The sequence below is a fragment of the Chroicocephalus ridibundus genome, chromosome 30 (genome assembly GCF_963924245.1).
Source record: "Chroicocephalus ridibundus chromosome 30, bChrRid1.1, whole genome shotgun sequence".
Classification (NCBI taxonomy): domain Eukaryota; kingdom Metazoa; phylum Chordata; class Aves; order Charadriiformes; family Laridae; genus Chroicocephalus; species Chroicocephalus ridibundus.
Genome location: NC_086313.1, coordinates 157,017 through 176,641, shown reverse-complemented (window position 1 = coordinate 176,641; position 19,625 = coordinate 157,017). Strand labels below are relative to the sequence as shown.

The 19,625-nt window shown below is 63.1% G+C and overlaps 2 protein-coding genes across 2 annotated transcripts in view; one reads left to right on the top strand and one right to left on the bottom strand.

The window, feature by feature from the left end:
* FBL (fibrillarin) overlaps positions 1-10,324 on the bottom strand; it is a 13,420-nt gene extending 3,096 nt beyond the window's left edge. Inside the window, exons 1-8 of the mRNA XM_063319098.1 lie at positions 10,300-10,324; positions 9,521-9,577; positions 8,786-8,944; positions 7,586-7,680; positions 6,010-6,180; positions 5,430-5,562; positions 3,666-3,778; positions 408-576 (exon numbers count right to left, since the gene is read on the bottom strand). Coding sequence (XP_063175168.1) covers positions 408-576; positions 3,666-3,778; positions 5,430-5,562; positions 6,010-6,180; positions 7,586-7,680; positions 8,786-8,944; positions 9,521-9,577; positions 10,300-10,309 — 907 coding nt within the window. The 5' untranslated portion in view covers positions 10,310-10,324. The remainder of the gene's footprint in view (positions 1-407; positions 577-3,665; positions 3,779-5,429; positions 5,563-6,009; positions 6,181-7,585; positions 7,681-8,785; positions 8,945-9,520; positions 9,578-10,299) is intronic.
* Positions 10,325-11,505: 1,181 nt separating this feature from the next.
* On the top strand, positions 11,506-14,470 carry LOC134508061 (cytochrome c oxidase subunit 6B1). The gene is made up of 4 exons (XM_063319130.1): positions 11,506-11,665; positions 12,882-12,989; positions 13,101-13,201; positions 14,210-14,470. The coding sequence occupies exons 2-4, from the start codon at positions 12,884-12,886 to the stop codon at positions 14,261-14,263; spliced, it is 261 nt and encodes an 86-aa protein (XP_063175200.1). The 5' UTR covers positions 11,506-11,665; positions 12,882-12,883; the 3' UTR covers positions 14,264-14,470.
* The last annotated feature ends 5,155 nt before the right edge of the window (positions 14,471-19,625 follow it).

Below are 19,625 nucleotides of genomic sequence, written 5' to 3'. Positions count from 1 at the left end.
TCCCATCCCCTCCCAGTCCCCCCACAGTCCATCCCAGCCCCCCCTAGTCCCCTCCCAGTCCATCCCAGTCCCCTCCTATCCCCTTCCAGTCCCCCCCCACTGCATCCCAGTCCCCCCTAATCCTCTCCCAGTCCCCCCATGTCCCCTCCCATCCCCTCCCAGTCCATCCCAGTGCTCCCAGTCCCACTGGTAGACGCCCACCATCACAGCGTGGTCCCTCCCAGTCCATCCCAGTCCCCCCCTAATGCTCTCCCAGTCCCCCCCCCAGTCCATCCCAGTCCCCCCTAGTCCCCCTCCCAGTCCCTTCCCAGTGCTCCCAGTCCCACCTGTAGACGCCCACCACCACGGCGTGGTCCCTCCCAGTCCATCCCAGTCCCCCCTAGTCCTCTCCCATCCCTTCCCAGTGCCCTCCCAGTGCTCCCAGTCCCACCTGTAGACGCCCACCACCACGGCGTGGTCCCTCTCGTAGGGCTCCAGCGTCAGCTGCTCCTGGGGCTTCATCTGCTCCCCCGCCATCTTCCGCACCTCCCCCGCGAACACCGCCTCGGGGGGGGCCGTCGAGTCGATGCAGTTCGCCTGGGGGGGGGGGGGGGACACACGGACGATGACACGGGGTCAGGGGACCCCCCTCTAACCCCCCCTTCCCCCCCCCCGGGGGGAGATTTGGGGGGGGGGGGGGGGGAGGGATTTGCCCCAACTTGGGGCAGTTTTAGGGTGGGGGGGAGGCAGAAATGGGGGGCGGGGGGGAGGAAAGAGGGGCAGAAGAGGGAGGAGGGGGGAGAATTTGGGGGGGGGGGGGGTGTAAGGATCAGGGGACACCCCCCCCGGGGGAGATTTGGGGGGGGGATTTGCCCCGACTTGGGGCAGTTTTGGGGCAGGGGGGGGAGGCAGAAATGGGGGAGGGGGGGGGAGGAGGGAGGGGCAGAGGGGGGAGAATTGGGGGGGGGGGGGGGGCAGGAGGGGGTAAGGATCAGGGGACACCCCCCCCTTACCCCCCCCGGGGGAGATTTGGGGGGGGATTTGCCCCGACTTGGGGCAGTTTTAGGGTGGGGGGGAGGCAGAAATGGGGGGGGGGGAGGAAAGAGGGGCAGAAGAGGGAGGAGGGGGGGAGAATTTGGGGGGGGGGGGTGTGTAAGGATCAGGGGACACCCCCCCCGGGGGAGATTTGGGGGGGATTTGCCCCGACTTGGGGCGGTTTTGGGGCAGGGGGGGAGGCAGAAATGGGGGAGGGGGGGGAGGAGGGAGGGGCAGAAGGGGGGAGAATTTGGGGGGGGGGGGCAGGAGGGGGTAAGGATCAGGGGACACCCCCCCCTTACCCCCCCCGGGGGAGATTTGGGGGGGGATTTGCCCCGACTTGGGGCAGTTTTAGGGTGGGGGGGAGGCAGAAATGGGGGGGGGGGGGGGGGGAGGAAAGAGGGGCAGAAGAGGGAGGAGGGGGGAGAATTTGGGGGGGGGGGGGCGGTGTAAGGATCAGGGGACACCCCCCCGGGGGAGATTTGGGGGGGATTTGCCCCAACTTGGGGCAGTTTTGGGGCGGGGGGGGCGCAGAAATGGGGGGGAGGGGGCAGAGAGGGGCAGATGGGGTGGGGGAGGGGGATCAGGGGACACCCCCCCTTTCCCCCCCCCGGGGGAGATTTGGGGGGGGGGGGGGGGGGGGAAGGGATTTGCCCCAACTTGGGGCAGTTTTGTGGCGGGGGGGGAGGCAGAAATGGGGGAGGGGGGGGGAGGAGGGAGGGGCAGAAGAGGGAGGAGGGGGGAGAATTTGGGGGGGGGGGGGGTGTGTAAGGATCAGGGGACACCCCCCCCGGGGGAGATTTGGGGGGGGGGATTTGCCCCGACTTGGGGCAGTTTTAGGGTGGGGGGGAGACAGAAATGGGGGGGGGGGGGGAGGAGGGAGGGGCAGAAGGGGGAGGAGGGGGAGAATTTGGGGGGGGGGGGGGGGCGGGAGGGGGTAAGGATCAGGGGACACCCCCCCTTACCCCCCCGGGGGAGATTTGGGGGGGGATTTGCCCCGACTTGGGGCAGTTTTGGGGCGGGGGGGGGGCGCCGAAATGGGGGGGGGAGGGGGCAGAGAGGGGCAGAAGGTGGGGGGGAACCATACTGGGAGGAACTGGTGAGCACTGGGGACGTACTGGTGGGTGCTGGGGGGGACACTGCGGGATACTGGCGGGGTACTGGGAGGAACTGGTGAGCCACTGGGGGGGACACTGGGGGATACCAATGGGATACTGGGAGGAACTGGTGAGCACTGGGGGCGCACTGGTGGGATACTGGGAGGAACTGGTGAGCACTGGGGACGTACTGGTGAGCACTGGGGGGGACACCGATGGGATACTGGGAGGAACTAGTGAGCACTGGGGCGCACTGGTGGGATACTGGAGGAACTGGTGAGCACTGGGACGCACTGGTGGGATACTGGGAGGAACTGGTGAGCACTGGGGACGTACTGGTGAGCACTGGGGGGGACACTGGGGGATACCAATGGGATACTGGGAGGAACTGGTGAGCACTGGGGACGTACTGGTGGGTACTGGGGGGGACACTGGGGGATACTGGCGGGGTACTGGGAGGAACTGGTGAGCACTGGGGGCGTACTGGTGGGTACTGGGGGATACTGTGGGGTACTGGGAGGAACTGGTGAGCACTGGGGACGTACTGGTGGGTACTGGGGACGTACTGGTGGGTACTGGGGGCATTGGGGGCTGGTCACTGGTGCATACTGGGAAGCAGTGGGGGATAATGGGGGGGTTCCAGAGGTGGGGGGGGTTGGTGTGGGGGGGCAGTGGGGAATGCTGGGGGAACTGGTGAGCACTGGGGACGTACTGGTGGGGACACTGGGGGATACTGGTGGGGTACTGGGAGGAACTGGTGAGCACTGGGGACGTACTGGTGGGTACTGGGGGGAACACTGAGGGATACTGGTGGGTACTGGGGGGGAACACTGAGGGATACTGGTGGGTACTGGGGACGTACTGGTGGGGACACTGGGGGATACTGGTGGGGTACTGGGAGGAACTGGTGAGCACTGGGGACGTACTGGTGGGTACTGGGGGGAACACTGAGGGATACTGGTGGGTACTGGGGGAACACTGAGGGATACTGGTGGGTACTGGGGGTGTACTGGTGGGGTACTGGGAGGAACTGGTGAGCACTGGGGCTGTACTGGTGGGTACTGGGGGGAACTGGGGGATACTGATGGGATACTGGGAGGAACTGGTGAGCACTGGGGGCGCACTGGTGGGTACTGGGGGATACCGATGGGATACTGGGAGGAACTGGTGAGCACTGGGGGCGCACTGGTGGGTACTGGGAGGAACTGGTGAGCAGTGGGGGCGCACTGGTGGGTACTGGGAGGAACTGGGGGGGACACTGGGGGGAACCGGTGAGCACTGGAGGACACTGTGGAAACTGGGGAGGGCACCCGGGGATACTGGCCGGGTACTGGGGGGAACTGGGGGGTACTGGGAGGAACTGGAGGGGGATACTGGTGGGAACTGGTGAGCCCTGAAAGGAAACTGGGGGACGACACTGGGAGGTACCAGGGGTAACTGGTGACCGCTGAGGGGAACTGGGAGGAACGCGGGGGATACTGGGGAGGTACTGGGGGATACTGGGAGGGTACTGGGGGATACTGGGAGGGTACTGGGGGATACTGGGAGGGTCACCTTGATGGAGATGACGAAGTGGCCGCCGTTGCGCAAGAAGTTGTGGGCGTTGAGGGCCACGATCCGGGTCTGGTCCGGTTGCGCCACGTCGGCAAAGATGACGTCCACCATGCCTGGGGTGGGGGGGGAGGACACCCCGACATTGGGGACACCCCAAAACCACCCCCACCCCACACCCCCCCCCCACGGAACACCCCGAGACCCACCGCAAATGGCCACAGCACCCAAAACTACGTCAAAACCCACCCTGAGATACCTCCAGGTGCCTCCAAGACCTTCTCCCGAACTTCCAAACCAACTTGAGGAACCCCAAAATGTTCTCCAGAACCTTCACGACACCCCAAAATTCTTCTCCGAGACCACCAGAAGATCCCAAGACACACCAAAAATGCCCACAGCACCCAAAAACGTGTCAAACACCACCCGGAGATACCCCCAGGTGCCTCCAGACCTTCTCCCAAACCTACAAACCACCCTGAGGAACCCCAAAACCTTCTCCTAGACCTTCCCAAGACCTCCACGGTCTTCTCCAGGACCACCCAAAGACCCCGAGACCCACCGCAAATGGCCACAGCACCCAAAACTACGTCAAAACCCACCCTGAGATACCCCCAGGTGCCTCCAGACCTTCTCCCAAACCTACAAACCGCCTTGAAGAACCCCCCAAACCTTCTCCTAGACCTTCTCGAGACCCCCACAGTCTTCTCCAGGACCACCCAAAGACCCCGAGACCCACCTCAAATGGCCACAGCACCCAAAACTATGTCGAAACCCACCCTGAGATACCCCCAGGTGCCTCCAGACCTTCTCCCAAACCTACAAACCACCCTGAAGACCACCAAAACCTTCTCCTAGACCTTCCCGACACCCCAAAATTCTACTCAAATGCCCACAGCACCCAAAACTATGTCAAAAACCACCCTGAGATACCTCCAGGTGCCTCCAGACCTTCTCCCAAACCTACAAACCACCTTGAGGAACCCCAAAACCTTCTCCTAGACCTTTCCAAGACCTCCAAGGTCTTCTCCAGGTCCACCCGAAGACCCTAAGACCCACCACAAATGGCCACAGCACCCAAAACTACGTCAAAACCCACCCTGAGATACCCCCAGGTGCCTCCGGACCTTCTCCCAAACCTACTAACCGCCTTGAAGAACCCCCCAAACCTTCTCCTAGACCTTCTCGAGACCCCCACGGTCTTCTCCAGGACCACCCAAAGACCCTAAGACCCACCACAACTGGCCACAGCACCCAAAACTACGTCGAAACCCACCCTGAGATACCCCCAGGTGCCTCCAGACCTTCTCCCAAACTTCCAAACCACCCTGAAGACCACCAAAACCTTCTCCTAGACCTTCCCGACACCCCAAAATTCTACTCAAATGCCCACAGCACCCAAAACGACGTCAAAAACCACCCTGAGATACCTCCAGACCTCCTCCCAAACCTACCAACCAACTTGAAGGGCACCAAAACCTTCTCCTACATCTTCTCAAGACACCAAGGTCTTCTCCAGGACCACCAAAAGACCCCAAGACCCACCTTAGATCTTCTCAACAACCAAAGGTACCTCAGAAACCTCTGTGAGATACCTCCAGGTGTCTCCGGACCTTCTCCCAAACCTACAAACCACCTTGAAGAACCCCCTCAAACCTTCTCCTAGACCTTCTCGAGACCCCCACGGTCTTCTCCAAGACCTCCAAGGTCTTCTCCAGGTCTCCAAAGCCACCCCGGTTGGGACCTCCTGGACCACCCGCGTCTCACCGATGAGCATCCGGTACTTGTGGGGGTGACGCGCGTCCTCGATGACGGGGATGACGTTGGTGCGTTTCTTGGCCACGTTGATGAGGTCCCGGCCTGAGCGGTGGGAGAACTCCACGGCGTAGACCAGCCCCTCCTGGGGGGGACGGGGGGGGACAGGGAGGTCACCCCACTCTGGGGACAGTCGTGGGGACCCCCCCCCCCCGCCCCGAGGTGGGAGTCGTGGAGCCACCACCCATGGGGACCTCCTTGGTGACCCCAAGGTGAAGAAGACCTCAAGGAACGTGATGCCGCCACCCATGGGGACATCTCTGGGGTCCCCAAGGTGGGGGACAACTCTGAGGACAAAGATCTGCCACCCACAGGGACACGTCCCCAAGGGGTCACGGTGCCACCTCCACGTCCCCTTGGCCCATCACCCCCCCCGGTGACATCCCCCAAAAGGACCTCAAAGATGTCCCCAAGCCCGTGGAGATGCCACCTCCAAGCTGGCCCCGAGGAGTTGGTGACCCCATCCTGCTGTCCCCTCACCCCGGGACCCCACGGTGACGTCCCCATGGGGGCGGTGGCCCCGTGTCCTCACCGGTCCCACGATGTCAGAGACGTGTGACACCGTTGTCCCCGAGGCGGCGCCCAAGTAAAGGACCTTTGACCCCGGCCGGATGTGGATCTGGTCGATGCCACCCAAGATGGCGGCTGCCAACTTGGAGCGAAAGGGGTTCCAGGCGCGATACTCCACCTTGGTGTCACCGTCCTGGGGACAGGGACGCACGGGGACACGTCACCCACCAGCTGGGACACCCCACGGAAACCCCCCCCCCTCCCAGTGCCACCTCCCAGTGCTCCCAGTATGGACCTCGAGAAGGTCCTGGTGATGCCCTCAACTTTGGTGTCGCCACCATGGGCACAAGATCCCGGTGACGTTCTCCACCTCGGTGTCACCGTCACAGGGACGGGGACACGTCACCCACCAGCTGGGACACCCCACGGACACCCCCCCCCCCCACAATGCCACCTCCCAGTGCTCCCAGTATGGACCTAGAGGTCCTGGTGATGCCCTCAACTTTGGCGTCACCACCATGGGGACAAGGTCCTGGTGACGTTCTCCACCTCGGTGTCACCGTCATAGGGATGGGGACACGTCACCCACCAGCTGGGACACCCCACAGACACCCCGCCACCCCCCCAGTGCCACCAGTGCCACCTCCCAGTGCTCCCAGTATGGACCTCGAGAAGGTCCTGGTGATGCCCTCAACTTTGGTGTCACCACCATGGAGACAAGGTCCCGGTGACATTCTCCACCTCGGTGTCACCGTCACAGGGACGGGGACGCACGGGGACACGTCACCCACCAGCTGTGACACCCCACGGACACCCCCCCCCTCCCAGTGCCACCAGTGCCACCTCTCAGTGCTCCCAGTATGGAACTCAAGAAGGTCCTGGTGATGCCCTCAGCTTTGGCATCACCACCACGGGGACAAGGTCCCGGTGACGTTCTCCACCTCGGTATCACCGTCATAGGGACGGGGACACACGGGGACACGTCACCCACCGGCAAGGACACCCCATGGACACCCCCACCCTTCCAGTGCCACCTCCCAGTGCTCCCAGTATGGACCTCGAGAAGGTCCTGGTGATGCCCTCAACTTTGGCATCACCACTGTGGGCACAAGGTCCCGGTGACGTTCTCCACCTCGGTGTCACCGTCACAGGGACGTGGGGGGACACGTCACCCACCAGCTGTGACACCCCACGGACGCCCCCACCCTCCCAGTGCCACCAGTGCCACCTCCCAGTGCTCCCAGTATGGACCTCGAGAAGGTCCTGGTGATGCCCTCAACTTTGGTGTCGCCACCATGGGCACAAGGTCCCGGTGACGTTCTCCACCTCGGTGTCACCGTCACAGGGACGGGGACACGTCACCCACCAGCTGGGACACCCCACGGACACCCCCCCCCCCTCCCAGTGCCACCTCCCAGTGCTCCCAGTATGGACCTCGAGAAGGTCCTGGTGGCCTCCTCCACCTCTCCCAGTTGCTCCCAGTCCCTCCCAGTGCCTCCTTACCCCCTTCCCAGTCCCTCCCAGTTGCCCCTTACCCCCTCCCGCTCCCCCCAACCCCCTCCCAGTCCCTCCCAGTTGCTCCCAGTCCCTCCCAGTACCTCTACCGAGATCCTCTTCTCCCCGTAGACCGACTCCCCCGGCACCAGGTTGCGGGTGACGAGCGCGTCCTCCTTCCCCCGGCAGATGAACACGCCTGGGGGGCGCAGGGACCCACGGCTGCCCCATAGATCCCCCCGGCACCGCCCCATAGATGCCCCCCACACCCCCCCGCACACCCACACCCCCCCCACTGCCCCACAACTGCTCCACGAGACCCACAGCTGTCCCCCGCCTCCCCCCAAGCTGTCCCCCAGCCCCCTAAACTGCCCCCCAACCACCCCCCCAATTGCCCCATAGCCCCCCCCCAACCTGCCCCACAGCCCCCTAAACTGCCCCCCAACCCTCCCCAATTGCCCCATAGCCCCCCGCCCCCAACTGCCCCATAGACCACCCCAACCTGCCCCACAGGCCCCTCAACTGCCCCAGAGCCCCCCCACCATTTGCCCCACAGCCGTGCCCCACGGCCCCCCCCTGCCCCATAGAGCCCCCCAACCGCCCTGCAGAGCCCCCCAGTCACCCCACAGCCCACCTCATCTGCCCCACGGGCCCCTAAACTGCCCCCCAACTGTCCCAGAGCCGTGCCCCACGGCCCCCCCCGTCCCATAGAGCCCCCCCAATTGCCCCACAGAGCCCCCCAGTCGCCCCACAGCCCCCCTCATCTGCCCCACGGGCCCCTAAACTGCCCCCCAACTGCCCCAGAAACCCCCACCATTTGCCCCAGACCCGTGCCCCACGGCCCCCCCTGCCCCACAGAGCCCCCCAACTGCCCCACAGAGCCCCTCATCTGCCCCACAGAGCCCCTCATCTGCCCCCAACTGCCCCAGAGCCGTGCCCTACGGTCCCCCCCTGCCCCATAGAGTCCCCCAACCACCCCACAGAGCCCTTCATCTGCCCCACGGGCCCCTAAACTGCCCCCCAACTGCCCCAGAGCCGTGCCCCACGGCCCCCCCTGCCCCATAGAGCCCCCCAGTCACCCCATAACCCCGCCCCACAGCCCCCCTCGTCTGCCCCACAGCCCCCCCCAGCTGCCCCATGGGACCCCTAAACCGTCCCACAGACCCCCCCCAAACTTGCCCCATATCCCTGCCCCATAGAGCCCCCCCCCCCCCCGCACTCTTGCCCCATATCCCTGCCCCATAGAGCCCCCCCCCCCCCGCACTCTTGCCCCATATCCCTGCCCCATAGAGCCCCCCCCGTACCTTCGTGCCGATGCGGCTCCACCGTCACCTTCTTGCCCCCCCTGAAGCCGCCGCGGCCCCCCCGGCCCCCCCGGGCGGAGCCTCCCCGGGGGGGGCCCCCTCGGCCTCGCCCCCCGGCCCCGCCCCCCCGGCCCCCGCCCCGGGGCTGGAAACCCCCACCTGCGGGAGAGAAACTGGGGGTACTGGGAGCACTGGGAATGGGGACTGGGAGCACTGGGAATCACGGGGGGGCACTGGGAGAGGGGATGGGGTGTACTGGGAGCACTGGGAATCATGGGGGGGCACTGGGAGAGGGAACGGGGTGTACTGGGGGCACTGGGAATGAGAACTGGGAGCACTGGGAATCATGGGGGGGCACTGGGAGAGTGGACGGGGTGTACTGGGGGCACTGGGAATGGGGACTGGGAGCACTGGGAGAGAGCACTGGGAGTACTGGGGGCACTGGGAATACTGGGAATCACGGGGGGGCACTGGGAGAGGGGACGGGGTGTACTGGGGGCACTGGGAATGAGAACTGGGAGCACTGGGAATCATGGGGGGGCACTGGGAGAGGGGACTGGGAGTACTGGGAGCACTGGGAATGCTGTGGGGGCGGGGGGGGGGGGGGGAACTGGGGGGCAGCCGGCCATACTGGGAGGGAAAACAGGGGGGCAAACTGGGCGGACTGGGAAGGGCGTGGGGCTCCCAGTAGGGCCGGGCCCGGCCTTACTGGGAGCACTGGGAGGGGTCACTCACCTCGGCCCCCTCGGAAGCCGCCGCCGCGGCCGCCCCGCCCCCCCCGGGGGCTGAAACCTGCCGGGAGCCGCCGTCAAACTGGGGCAACTGGGAGCACTGGGGCGGACTGGGACGGGGCCCAGTAACCTCCCCCCGGGGTTCCCAGTATTCCCAGTTTGGCCCAAACACCCTCCCGCCACATCCCTCCCAGTCCCCCGCCCCTCCCCACTACATCCCTGCCCTTCCCAGTCCCTCCCAGTCCATCCCAGTCCCCCCCCCCAGTCCCGTACCAGTCCACTCCACCCCCCCCAGCCCCCTCCCAGTATATCCCAGTCCATCCCAGTCCCCTCCCACTATACTCTAATTCATCCTAGCTCCTCCCAGTATAGCCCAGTTCATCCCAGATGCTCCCAATACCCTCCCCGTACACCCCAGCCCCTCCCAGTCCACCCCAGTCCCCTCCCAGTCCACCCCAGTCCCCTCCCAGTATAACCCAGTCCATCCCAGATCCCCCCCAGTTGCCCCCCCAATACCCTCCCAGTCCCTCCCAATACACCCCAGTTCCCTCCCAGTCCCCTCCCGATCCCATAACACTCCCCCCAATACGCTCCCAGTCCCCCCCAGTCCACCCCAGTTCCTCCCAGTACCTCCCCAGTCCCCCCCCAAGCCTCTCCCCAGTCCATGCCAGTTGCCTCGCAGTACATCCCAATTGCCTCCCAGTCCATCCCAGTCCCCCCCCAATCCCCTTCCAATCCCTTCCAGTCCATCCCAGTCCCCTCCCAGTATATCCCAGTTCCCACCTGGCCTCATCCCGCCACGGACTCCACGCGGGACCGCACGCGCCGCTCTGAACGCCCGTCCCTCCCCCGGAACCGGAAGTGCCGCCACGCGGAGGGGACCCGACCCCTTTTCTGGGAGGATCCCGCGCATGCGCCGCGCCGCGCCCGACGCCACGGCCCCGCCCACGGCCGGGCGGAAGTGAGCCGCGGAGGGAGGGAGCGAGAGGGGCTGCCCCGGGTCCTAGTGTCCGACGCCGGGGCCGGGGGGAATTTGAGGACAAAAATAGGGGTTTTGGGGGTCCTGGGTGGGATATGGGGACAGAAGTGGGGCTTTTTGGGTCCTGCGTGAGGATTTGGCGACAAAAACGAGGATTTGGGGGTTCGGGTGTGGGGATTTGGGGACAGAAATTGGTCTTTTGGGGCCCTATATGGGGTTTGGGGGACAGAAATGGAGGTTTGGAGGGGATTTGGGACGGGAAATAGAGTAGTTTCGGTCCTGAAGGGGATTTGGGGAAAGAATGGGGATTTTTGGGGTCCTGGGTGGTCCTTTGGGGACAGAAATGAGGTTTTGGGGGGTCCTTGGGAGACATTTGGGGACAAAACCGGAGTTTTGGGGGGTCCTTGGGAGACATTTAGGGACAGAAATGGGGATTTGGGGGCTAGGGGGGGATTTGGGGACAGAAATCGGAGGCTTGGGGTGATTTGGGGACAAAAATTGGGCTTTTTGGGGTCTTGGGGGGGATTTGGGGACATAAATGGGTTTTGGGGGGGGTCCTGAGGGAGGATCTGGAGACAGAAATGGGGCTTTTGGGGGTCCTGGAGGGGGATTTAGGAACAGAAATGGGCTTTTGGGGATCCTGAGGGGAATTTGAGGACAGAAATGGGCTTTTGGGGATTCCGGTTGGGATTTGGGGACATCTGGGGGGAATTCGGGGGCATATTACAGCCCTGGTGGCCATTTTGGGCTGTTTTGGGGTCCCTGAGGGATATTTTGGGGCAAAACCAGGGTATTTGGTGGATCCGAGGGCTATTTGCCTGTACGAGGAGGCTTTTAATGCGAAATTGGTTTTCTTGGGGGTATTTTTGAGTCATTTTGGGGCCGTTTCGGGGTATTTAGGGGGGCACTTCCGCGTAGGCCCCAGGTGACGCTCAGTCCTCCCGCCTCCCTCTCCATGGCCGCCGCGGTCCTCCGAGCGCCCGGCCCCTCCCTGGGGGTGGGCCGCTCTACCCGCCGCGTCTCGATGGTTACTCCCCTTTGATTGCCTGGGGAGGGCGGGGAGAAAGGGCGCGTCACTTGTGGGCGGCGCTCTGCGCTTCCGGTTTGTCTCGTTGGTTCCGGCGGGCGGGCGGCGGTGAAAGTCACTTTGAGCCCAGTCGGCGGTACCGGGTGAGGGGGGGGAACTGGGAGGGACTGGGAGCACTGGGAGGTCACCGGGGGGGTTACTGGGAGCACTGGGAGGTCACCGGGGGGGTTACTGGGAGCACTGGGAGGTCACCGGGGGGGTTACTGGGAGCACTGGGAGGGGTCTGGAGGGGTTACTGGGAGCATTGGGTGTTACTAGGAGCACTGGGGAGGGCCCGGGGGGGGGGAACTGGGAGCACTGGGAGAGCACCGGGGGGGGGGTTACTGGGAGCGCTGGGAGGGTACTGGAGGCGCTGGGGGGGTTACTGGGAGCACGGGGGCTTGTTAATTAGTCCGCGGGGGGTTAATTAGGCCCATTAATTACCCCCAGCTGGGGCACCTTCCCCAATTTGCCCCCCCCCCCCCCCCGCCCCTTTACCACCCCCCTTCTCCTTCTCGGGGGGATTAATTATTCCCGGGGGATTAATTAGCCGGGGGGGGGATGTTAACTAGCCTCGTGGGGTTGTTAATTAGGCGTGGGGGGGTTAATTAGGCCTGTTAATTACCCCTTACCAGGGTGCCCCCCACCCCATTACCATCCCCTTTGTTCTTCTTAGGGGGAATTAATTATTCCAAAGAGAAATTAATCATTTCCGGGGGGGATTATTTATTCTGAGGGGGGTTAATTAATCAGAGAGGAGGGGTTAATTAATCTGCTGGGTTAATCAGCTTTGTTAATTACCCCCCTGCGGTGCCCCCCTCCCCAACACCCCCCCATTACCATCTCTTCTTGTGTTCCCAGGGGGATTAATTCTTTAGGGGGGGACTAATTATTCCCGGGGGTGTGTTAATTAGCCCCAGGGGGTGTTAATTAGTCTGGGGGGTGTTAATTAGCCTTGTTAATTACTTCCTTGGGGTCTCCCCTTCCCCAACAACCCCCCGTTACCATCCCTTTCTTTATTCTAACAGGCGTTCATTTTTCCTAGGGGTGGGTTAATTATTCCACGAGGGGGGGTTAATTATCCTGTGGGCTTATTAATTAGTTCCAGGGGGTGTTAATTAGTCTGGGGCGGGGGCTAATTAGCCCTGTTAATTATTCCTTTGGGGTACCCCCCCCCCCCTGCTCCCCAAGAACCCGCTTTACCGCCCCTTCCTTTTATTCGCGCGGGTCTTAATACTTCCCGGAGACGGGTTAATTATTCCGGAGGATCGTTAATTAGTCCGGAGTGATTAATTACCCCTTATTAATTACCTCCTACAGCCATGGCGGAGGACATCAAGGCCAAGCTGCAGCGCTACAAGACGGCGCCGTTCGACAGCCGTTTCCCCAACCAGAACCAGACCAAGAACTGCTGGCAAAACTACCTGGGTACGGGTCCCCCCCTGTCCCCTCTTGTCCCCCCCGTCCCCTCTTGTCCCCTTCTGTCCCCCCCTGTCCCCTCCTGTCCCCTCACGTCCCCTCTTGTCCCCTCCCCGCCAGATTTCCACCGCTGCGAGAAGGCGATGGCGGCCAAGGGAGCGGACGCCAGTCCCTGCCAGTGGTACTATCGCGTCTACAAGTCCCTCTGTCCCACCTCCTGGGTGAGTGTCACCTCCCTTGTCCCCAAGGCGGTCCCCAAGGTGTCCCCGCGGTCTTCAGGTCCCCTGCAGTGTCCCCACGACCTCCCCTCGGTGTCCTCAGGGTCCCGACAGCGTCCCCGTGGGGGGTCCTCAGGGTCCCCACGGGCCTCAGGATCCCCAGGGTGTCCCCGCAGCGTCCCCGTGGCCCTCAGGGTCCCCACAATGTCCCCTCTGTGTCCTCACGGTGTCCCCATGGGCCTCAGGACCCCACAGTGTCTCCTTAGTGTCCCCATGGCCCTCAGGTCTCCCCCCCCGATGTCCCCACGGTGTCCCCATGGCCTTCAGGGTCCCCTCAGTGTCCCCATGGCCCTCAGGTCCCCCCCCGATGTCCCCTCAGTGTCCCCATGGCCCTCAGGTCCCCCCCCGATGTCCCCACGGTGTCCCCATGGCCCTCAGGTCCCCCCCCGGTGTCCCCATGGCCCTCAGGTCCCCCCCCGGTGTCCCCATGGCCTTCAGGGTCCCCTCAGTGTCCCCATGGCCCTCAGGTCCCCCCCCTCGATGTCCCCAGGGTGTCCCCATGGCCTTCAGGGTCCCCTTAGTGTCCCCATGGTCCTCGGGTCCCCCGCAGTGTCCCCACAGCCCTCAGGTCCCCCACGTTGTCCCGCCACTGTCCCCATGGCCCTCAAGAGTCCCCACAAGGTCCCCACAAGTGTCCCCAGGGTCCTCAGGATTGCCATGGTGTCCCCCACGATGTCCCCCTTGGTGTCCCCGTGGCCCTCAGGGTCCCCCTTGGGTGTCACCTCCCTGGCCCCTCAGTCCCCATAGGGTCCCTTCGATGTCCCCGTGGTGTCCCCACGATGTCCCCCTTGTCCTCAGGATTGCCAGGGTGTCCCCATGGTCACAGTCCCCGGCACGGTGTCTCCTTGGTGTCCCCACCGTATCCCCATGTCCCCTGCAGTGTCCCCCCGTGGTGTCACCGTGGTCCCCGTGTCCCCATGTCACCCGCCCTGTCACCGTGTCACCCCGCAGGTGACAACGTGGGACGAGTACCGCGAGGAGGGGACCTTCCCTGGCAAGATCTGAGCTTCACCCGCCGCCCCCCGGGGAGGGGACATCTGCGTCACCCAGTGGCGGGGGGGGAGAAAAGGTGACATGGCCGCCACCACGGGGAGGGGGGTGACACAGCCAATCCCCACCCCGGGAGAGGGGACACCCGGCTGTCACCTGGGCAGGGGAGGGGACACCGCTGTCACCGGGGTGGTGGCAAGGCCAATAAAGGGTTGAACTGGTCCTGGGTATGGTTTTTGGTGGGGCGGGGGGGGGATGAATGTTCCCAAGGTGGCGGTGAGGTGTCCCCAAGGCGGGTGGGAGGATGTCCCCACGGGGGTGAGGTGTCCCCAAGGCGGGTGGGGGGATGTCCCCGAGATGGGGGGGTGACGCCTGGGTCCCCTGCTTGGGGAGGGGACGGATCAGAGACTTGTCCAGAGTTGGAACCAGAAGGTTTTTAATTAATTAAAAAGGCGGGGGCTGGGGGCGGGGGGGACACGGGACAACCCCCTCCCCAGACGCCGGGGTCCCCCCCCCGCCCCACCTCCTCCTTGGGGCCAGAGGCATTATGGGACCACGGGGAGGCCCTGGAGGGGCCGGAGGCCCAAGGGCAAAGCCAGGATCTGACCCACGGCGTCCCCGGGGGCCACCAACGGCTGGCCGAGGCCTCGCAGCGGCAACGCTCCCAGCAGCTGACCTGGGGGAGGACACGGGGTCAGGGGCTTCTCCGTCCCCCCCGTCCCCACCCCCCGTCCGTCCCACCGTCCATCTCCTCATCCCTCCTGTCCGCCCTCCCGTTTCTTCATCCGTATCTCCCAGCTCTTCCTCCTCTTGCAGCCATCCATCCGTCCTCGGTGGGTTCTTCTTCCTTCCATCCATCTTCAGGGGGTTCTTCTTCCATCCATCTTCAGTGGGGGGTTTTTCCTTCCATCCATCCATCCATCCATCCATCCATCCATCCATCCATCCATCCATCCATCCATCCATCCATCTTCATGGGGTTCCTCATCCATCCGTCCATCTTCATGGGGTTCTCCTTCCATCCGTCCATCTTCGGGGGGATTCTCCTTCCATCCGTCCATCTTCGGGGGGATTCTCCTTCCATCCGTCCCTCTTCGGGGGATTCCTCTTCCATCCGTCCCTCTTCGTGGTTTCTCCGTCCCTCTTCGTGGTTTCTCCGTCCCTCTTCGTGGTTTCTCCATCCATTTCTCCATCCATCTTCAATGGTTTCTCCACCTACCCGCCCGTCTCTGTCCTTCCTCACTGGCCGTCTACTTCTCCGTCCATTCTTGAATGGTTTCTCCGTCCATCTTCATCTTTACTGGTTTCTCCGTCCGCGTCTCCACAAACCCATGGAGAAACCCTTGAAGCAGCTCCTTGATTGGTTCATCTAAAGGTTCCTCCTTCAGTGGTTTCTTCATCTCCTCACCCTTCCCTTCCTCCTCTCTTCTCCTGGTGGGGTTTCTCCATCCCCATCGTGTGCCCTCACCTGGAGGTCCTCCCATCCCCTGTCCCCATGGTGTCCCCTGACCTGGAGGTCCCTTCCCCCCCCCGATCCCTCTCCTTGTCCCCACGGTGTCCCCTCACCTGTAAGCAGGTCCCGCCGCAGCAGCGTTCGGTGGGGGACGCAGGTGTCACCGGGCCGGCAACGAGAGTCCTCGGGGCACCACGGGGCTGTAGGTGACATAGGGGTTGGGTGGGGACATGTGACACCTCGTGGAGGGACGGATAGAGAAGTCATGGGTGGACAGAGAGATGGAGCACATCACAGAGGCATTGGGGACATCGTGGACATGTAGGGATGTCACCAGTGGACAGAGGTGGAGAGCATCATGGGAGGTCACGTAGGGATGTCACAGTTAAAGAGGGGCCACCAGAGATGGACAGAGAGATGCAGAACATCATGGAGACATGGGTAGAAAACAAGGTGGACACGTAGGGATGGACACCTGGAGGTCATCATGGCCACGTAAAGGTCATCATGGCCACGTAAAGGTGTCACAGATGGCCAGTCACAGAGGGGACGCTGTGGAGGGACACATGTCACAGGTGGAGGACATCATGGATGGCCCCGTAGAGATGTCACAGGTGGACACACACCATGATGACACCGTGGAGGGACAGGCAGGGATGTCACCGGTGGACAGAGAGCTGGAGAACGTCAGGGATAGACACACGTAGGTCATCATGGACACACGGGGATGTCATGGGTGGACAGAGAGCTGGAGAACATGGATGGACACACAAAGGTCATGGACACGGGATGTCACGGATGGACAGAGCTGGAGAAATGTTGGATGGACACACAAAGGTCATCATGGACATGGGATGTCGTGGATGGAAAGAGCTGGAGAACATCATGGATGGACATCGTGGATGGCCGTGTAGGAGCCCCACAAGTCCTCTAAAGGCCTCACCAGCCCCATGTCCACCTCCCACCCCGTGTCCCCACGGTCCCCAACTCACGGCAGACGTTGGGGGCGCTCCAGGGTCCCACCCGCGCCCCAGCTTGGTGGCAGGCGGCCTCGTAGGCACCCAGGACCTCGCTGAGGACCTCTTTGTCCCCAGGGGCCTCGCAGAGCTCCTGGAGGCAGACGTCGTAGAAGATCCCGGGGTGGACCAAGGCGTGACAGTCCCCAAAGGGACCTCGGGGGGCCCGGAGGACACCACAGAGCTGGGTGTGGACGAAGGCCTTCTTGGGGGGCTGACGACACGGGGGACACGTGGGACCGGGACAAGGACGATGACACGTGGCCCCGGTGGTGACCTGGTGGAGGTGGTCGTTGTAGGGGTGGCCATCAAAGTTGCCGCAGAGGCCGCAGGTGACATTGCGGTAGCGCGGGGACAGGGTGATGGCCACTGCAGCCCCGGGGCCGGCGGTGACGCGGAGGCCGAAGTTGGTGAGGAGGAGGAGGGCGGTGGCACCTCGGGGGGTCACGCAGACGGCCCGGTCCTGCAGGCAGAAGGGCAGCGGCACCGCGGCACCATCCACCTGGGTGGGGTGGGGTGGGGTAAGTGGTGGGGGGGGGAACCTGGTTGGCTGCTCCGCGTGGTCCTCCGCCGCCTTCTAGCCAGCCACCTGTCCTTCATCCAACCTTCTCCATTCTTCTAACCTTCTCCATCCATCCATCCATGCTTCTAGGCTTCTCCTTCCAAGCTTCTCCATCCATCCATATCCGACCTTCTGCATCCATCTCCATCCAACCTTCTCCGTCCATCCAACCTTCTCCATCTCTCTGCCTCCAGCCATCCTTCTTCATCGTTCTCCATCCATATCCAACTTTCTCCATCCATCCATCGTTCTTCATCCTTCTCCATCCATCCATATCCAACCTTCTCCATCCATCGTTCTTCATCCTTCTCCATCCATCCATATCCAACCTTCTCCATCCATATCCAACCTTCTCCATCCATCGTTCTTCATCCTTCTCCATCCATATCCAACCTTCTCCATCCATCCATCGTTCTTCATCCTTCTCCATCCATCCATCGTTCTTCATCCTTCTCCATCCATGCATATCCAACCTTCTCCATCCATCGTTCTTCATCCTTCTCCATCCATCCATATCCAACCTTCTCCATCCATATCCAACCTTCTCCATCCATCGTTCTTCATCCTTCTCCATCCATATCCAACCTTCTCCATCCATCCATCGTTCTTCATCCTTCTCCATCCATGCATATCCAACCTTCTCCATCCATCGTTCTTCATCCTTCTCCATCCATCCATATCCAACCTTCTCCATCCATCCATATCCAACCTTCTCCATCCATCCATATCCAACCTTCTCCATCCATCCATATCCAACCTTCTCCATCCATCTGTCGTTCTTCATCCTTCTCCATCCATATCCAACTTTCTCCATCCATATCCAAGTTTCTCCATCCATCCTTCTTCATCCTTCTCCATCCATGCATATCCAACCGTCTCCATCCGTCCATCCTTATTCATCCTTCTCCATCCATCCATATCCAGCCTTCTCCATCTATCCTTCTCCATCCATATCCAACCTCCATCCATCCATATCCAACCTTCTTCGTGCTTCCATCCAACCTTCTTCAACCTTCTTCATCCATTCATCCATCCATCCTTCTCCATCCATCCTTCTCTGTCCAACCTTCTCCATCCATCCATATCCAACCTTCATCCATCCATCCATCAAATATTCTCCAACCTTCTCCATCCATCTCCCCCCACTGTTGCCCACCCCCCCACTTCCTCCCCCTCACCTCCACCACGCCGGGTCTCCCACCCTGCAGCACCCAGCGCCGCTGCTCCACGGTCACCGTCACCCTCCGGCCTCCGCTGTCCCCCCGGGGCGGGTCGGTGACGGTGACATCGAAGGCGGGGTGACCCCCTGGGGGGCCGCAGCTCTGGGCCACCACGTAGGAGCAGTTGTCCCCCACAGCCACCGTCACCCCATCGAAGCTCACGTAGTGATGGGTCCCCACGGCCCGGCAGGTCCCCGGGGGGCCGGTGGCACCCATCGCTGTCTGAGGACCCTCTGAGCACCCCTGGGTGTCCCCGGCACTGGAGGGGGACACGCAGCCTTCCCGGCACCCAGGGGTGCAACTGGGGGTGCAGAGGGCGTAGCGGGTGCCCGTGGGGCAGGTGGGTGCTGGGGGGAGATGGAGAGAGGGGGACATTGGGGGTCCAGCCTGGATGCCTGGGTCCCCTGGGTGCTCTATGGGGCTGGTGTCCCCCCACCCAAACACCTGGGTCCCTCCTGGGTGCTCTATGGGGCTGGTGTCCCCAACCCAACACCTGGGTCCCCTGGGTGCTCTATGGGGCTGGTGTCCCCAACCCAACCCAATACCTGGGTCCCCTGGGTGTTCTGTGGGTCTGGTGTCCCCTCCCACATGGCTGCTGGGGTCCCCTGGGTGCTCTATGGGGCTGGTACCCCCAACCCAACCCAACCCAACACCTGGGTCCCCTGGGTGCTCTATGGGGCTGGTACCCCCAACCCAACCCCTGGGTCCCCTGGATGCTCTGTGGGTCTGGTGTCCCCTCCCACATGGCTGCTGGGGTCCCCTGGGTGCTCTATGGGGCTGGTGTCCCCAACCCAACCCAACACGTGGGTCCCCTGGGTGCTCTATGGGGCTGGTGTCCCCAACCCAACCCAACCCCTGGGTCCCCTGGGTGCTCTATGGGGCTGGTGTCCCCAACCCAACCCAGCCCAACCCCTGGGTCCACTGGGTGCTCTATGGGGCTGGTGTCCCCAACCCAACCCAACCCCTGGGTCCCCTGGGTGCTCTATGGGGCTGGTACCCCCAACCCAACCCCTGGGTGCTCTATGGGGCTGGTACCCCCAACCCAACCCCTGGGTCCCCTGGGTGCTCTATGGGGCTGGTGCCCCGACCCAACCCCTGGGTCCCCTGGGTGCTCTATGGGGCTGGT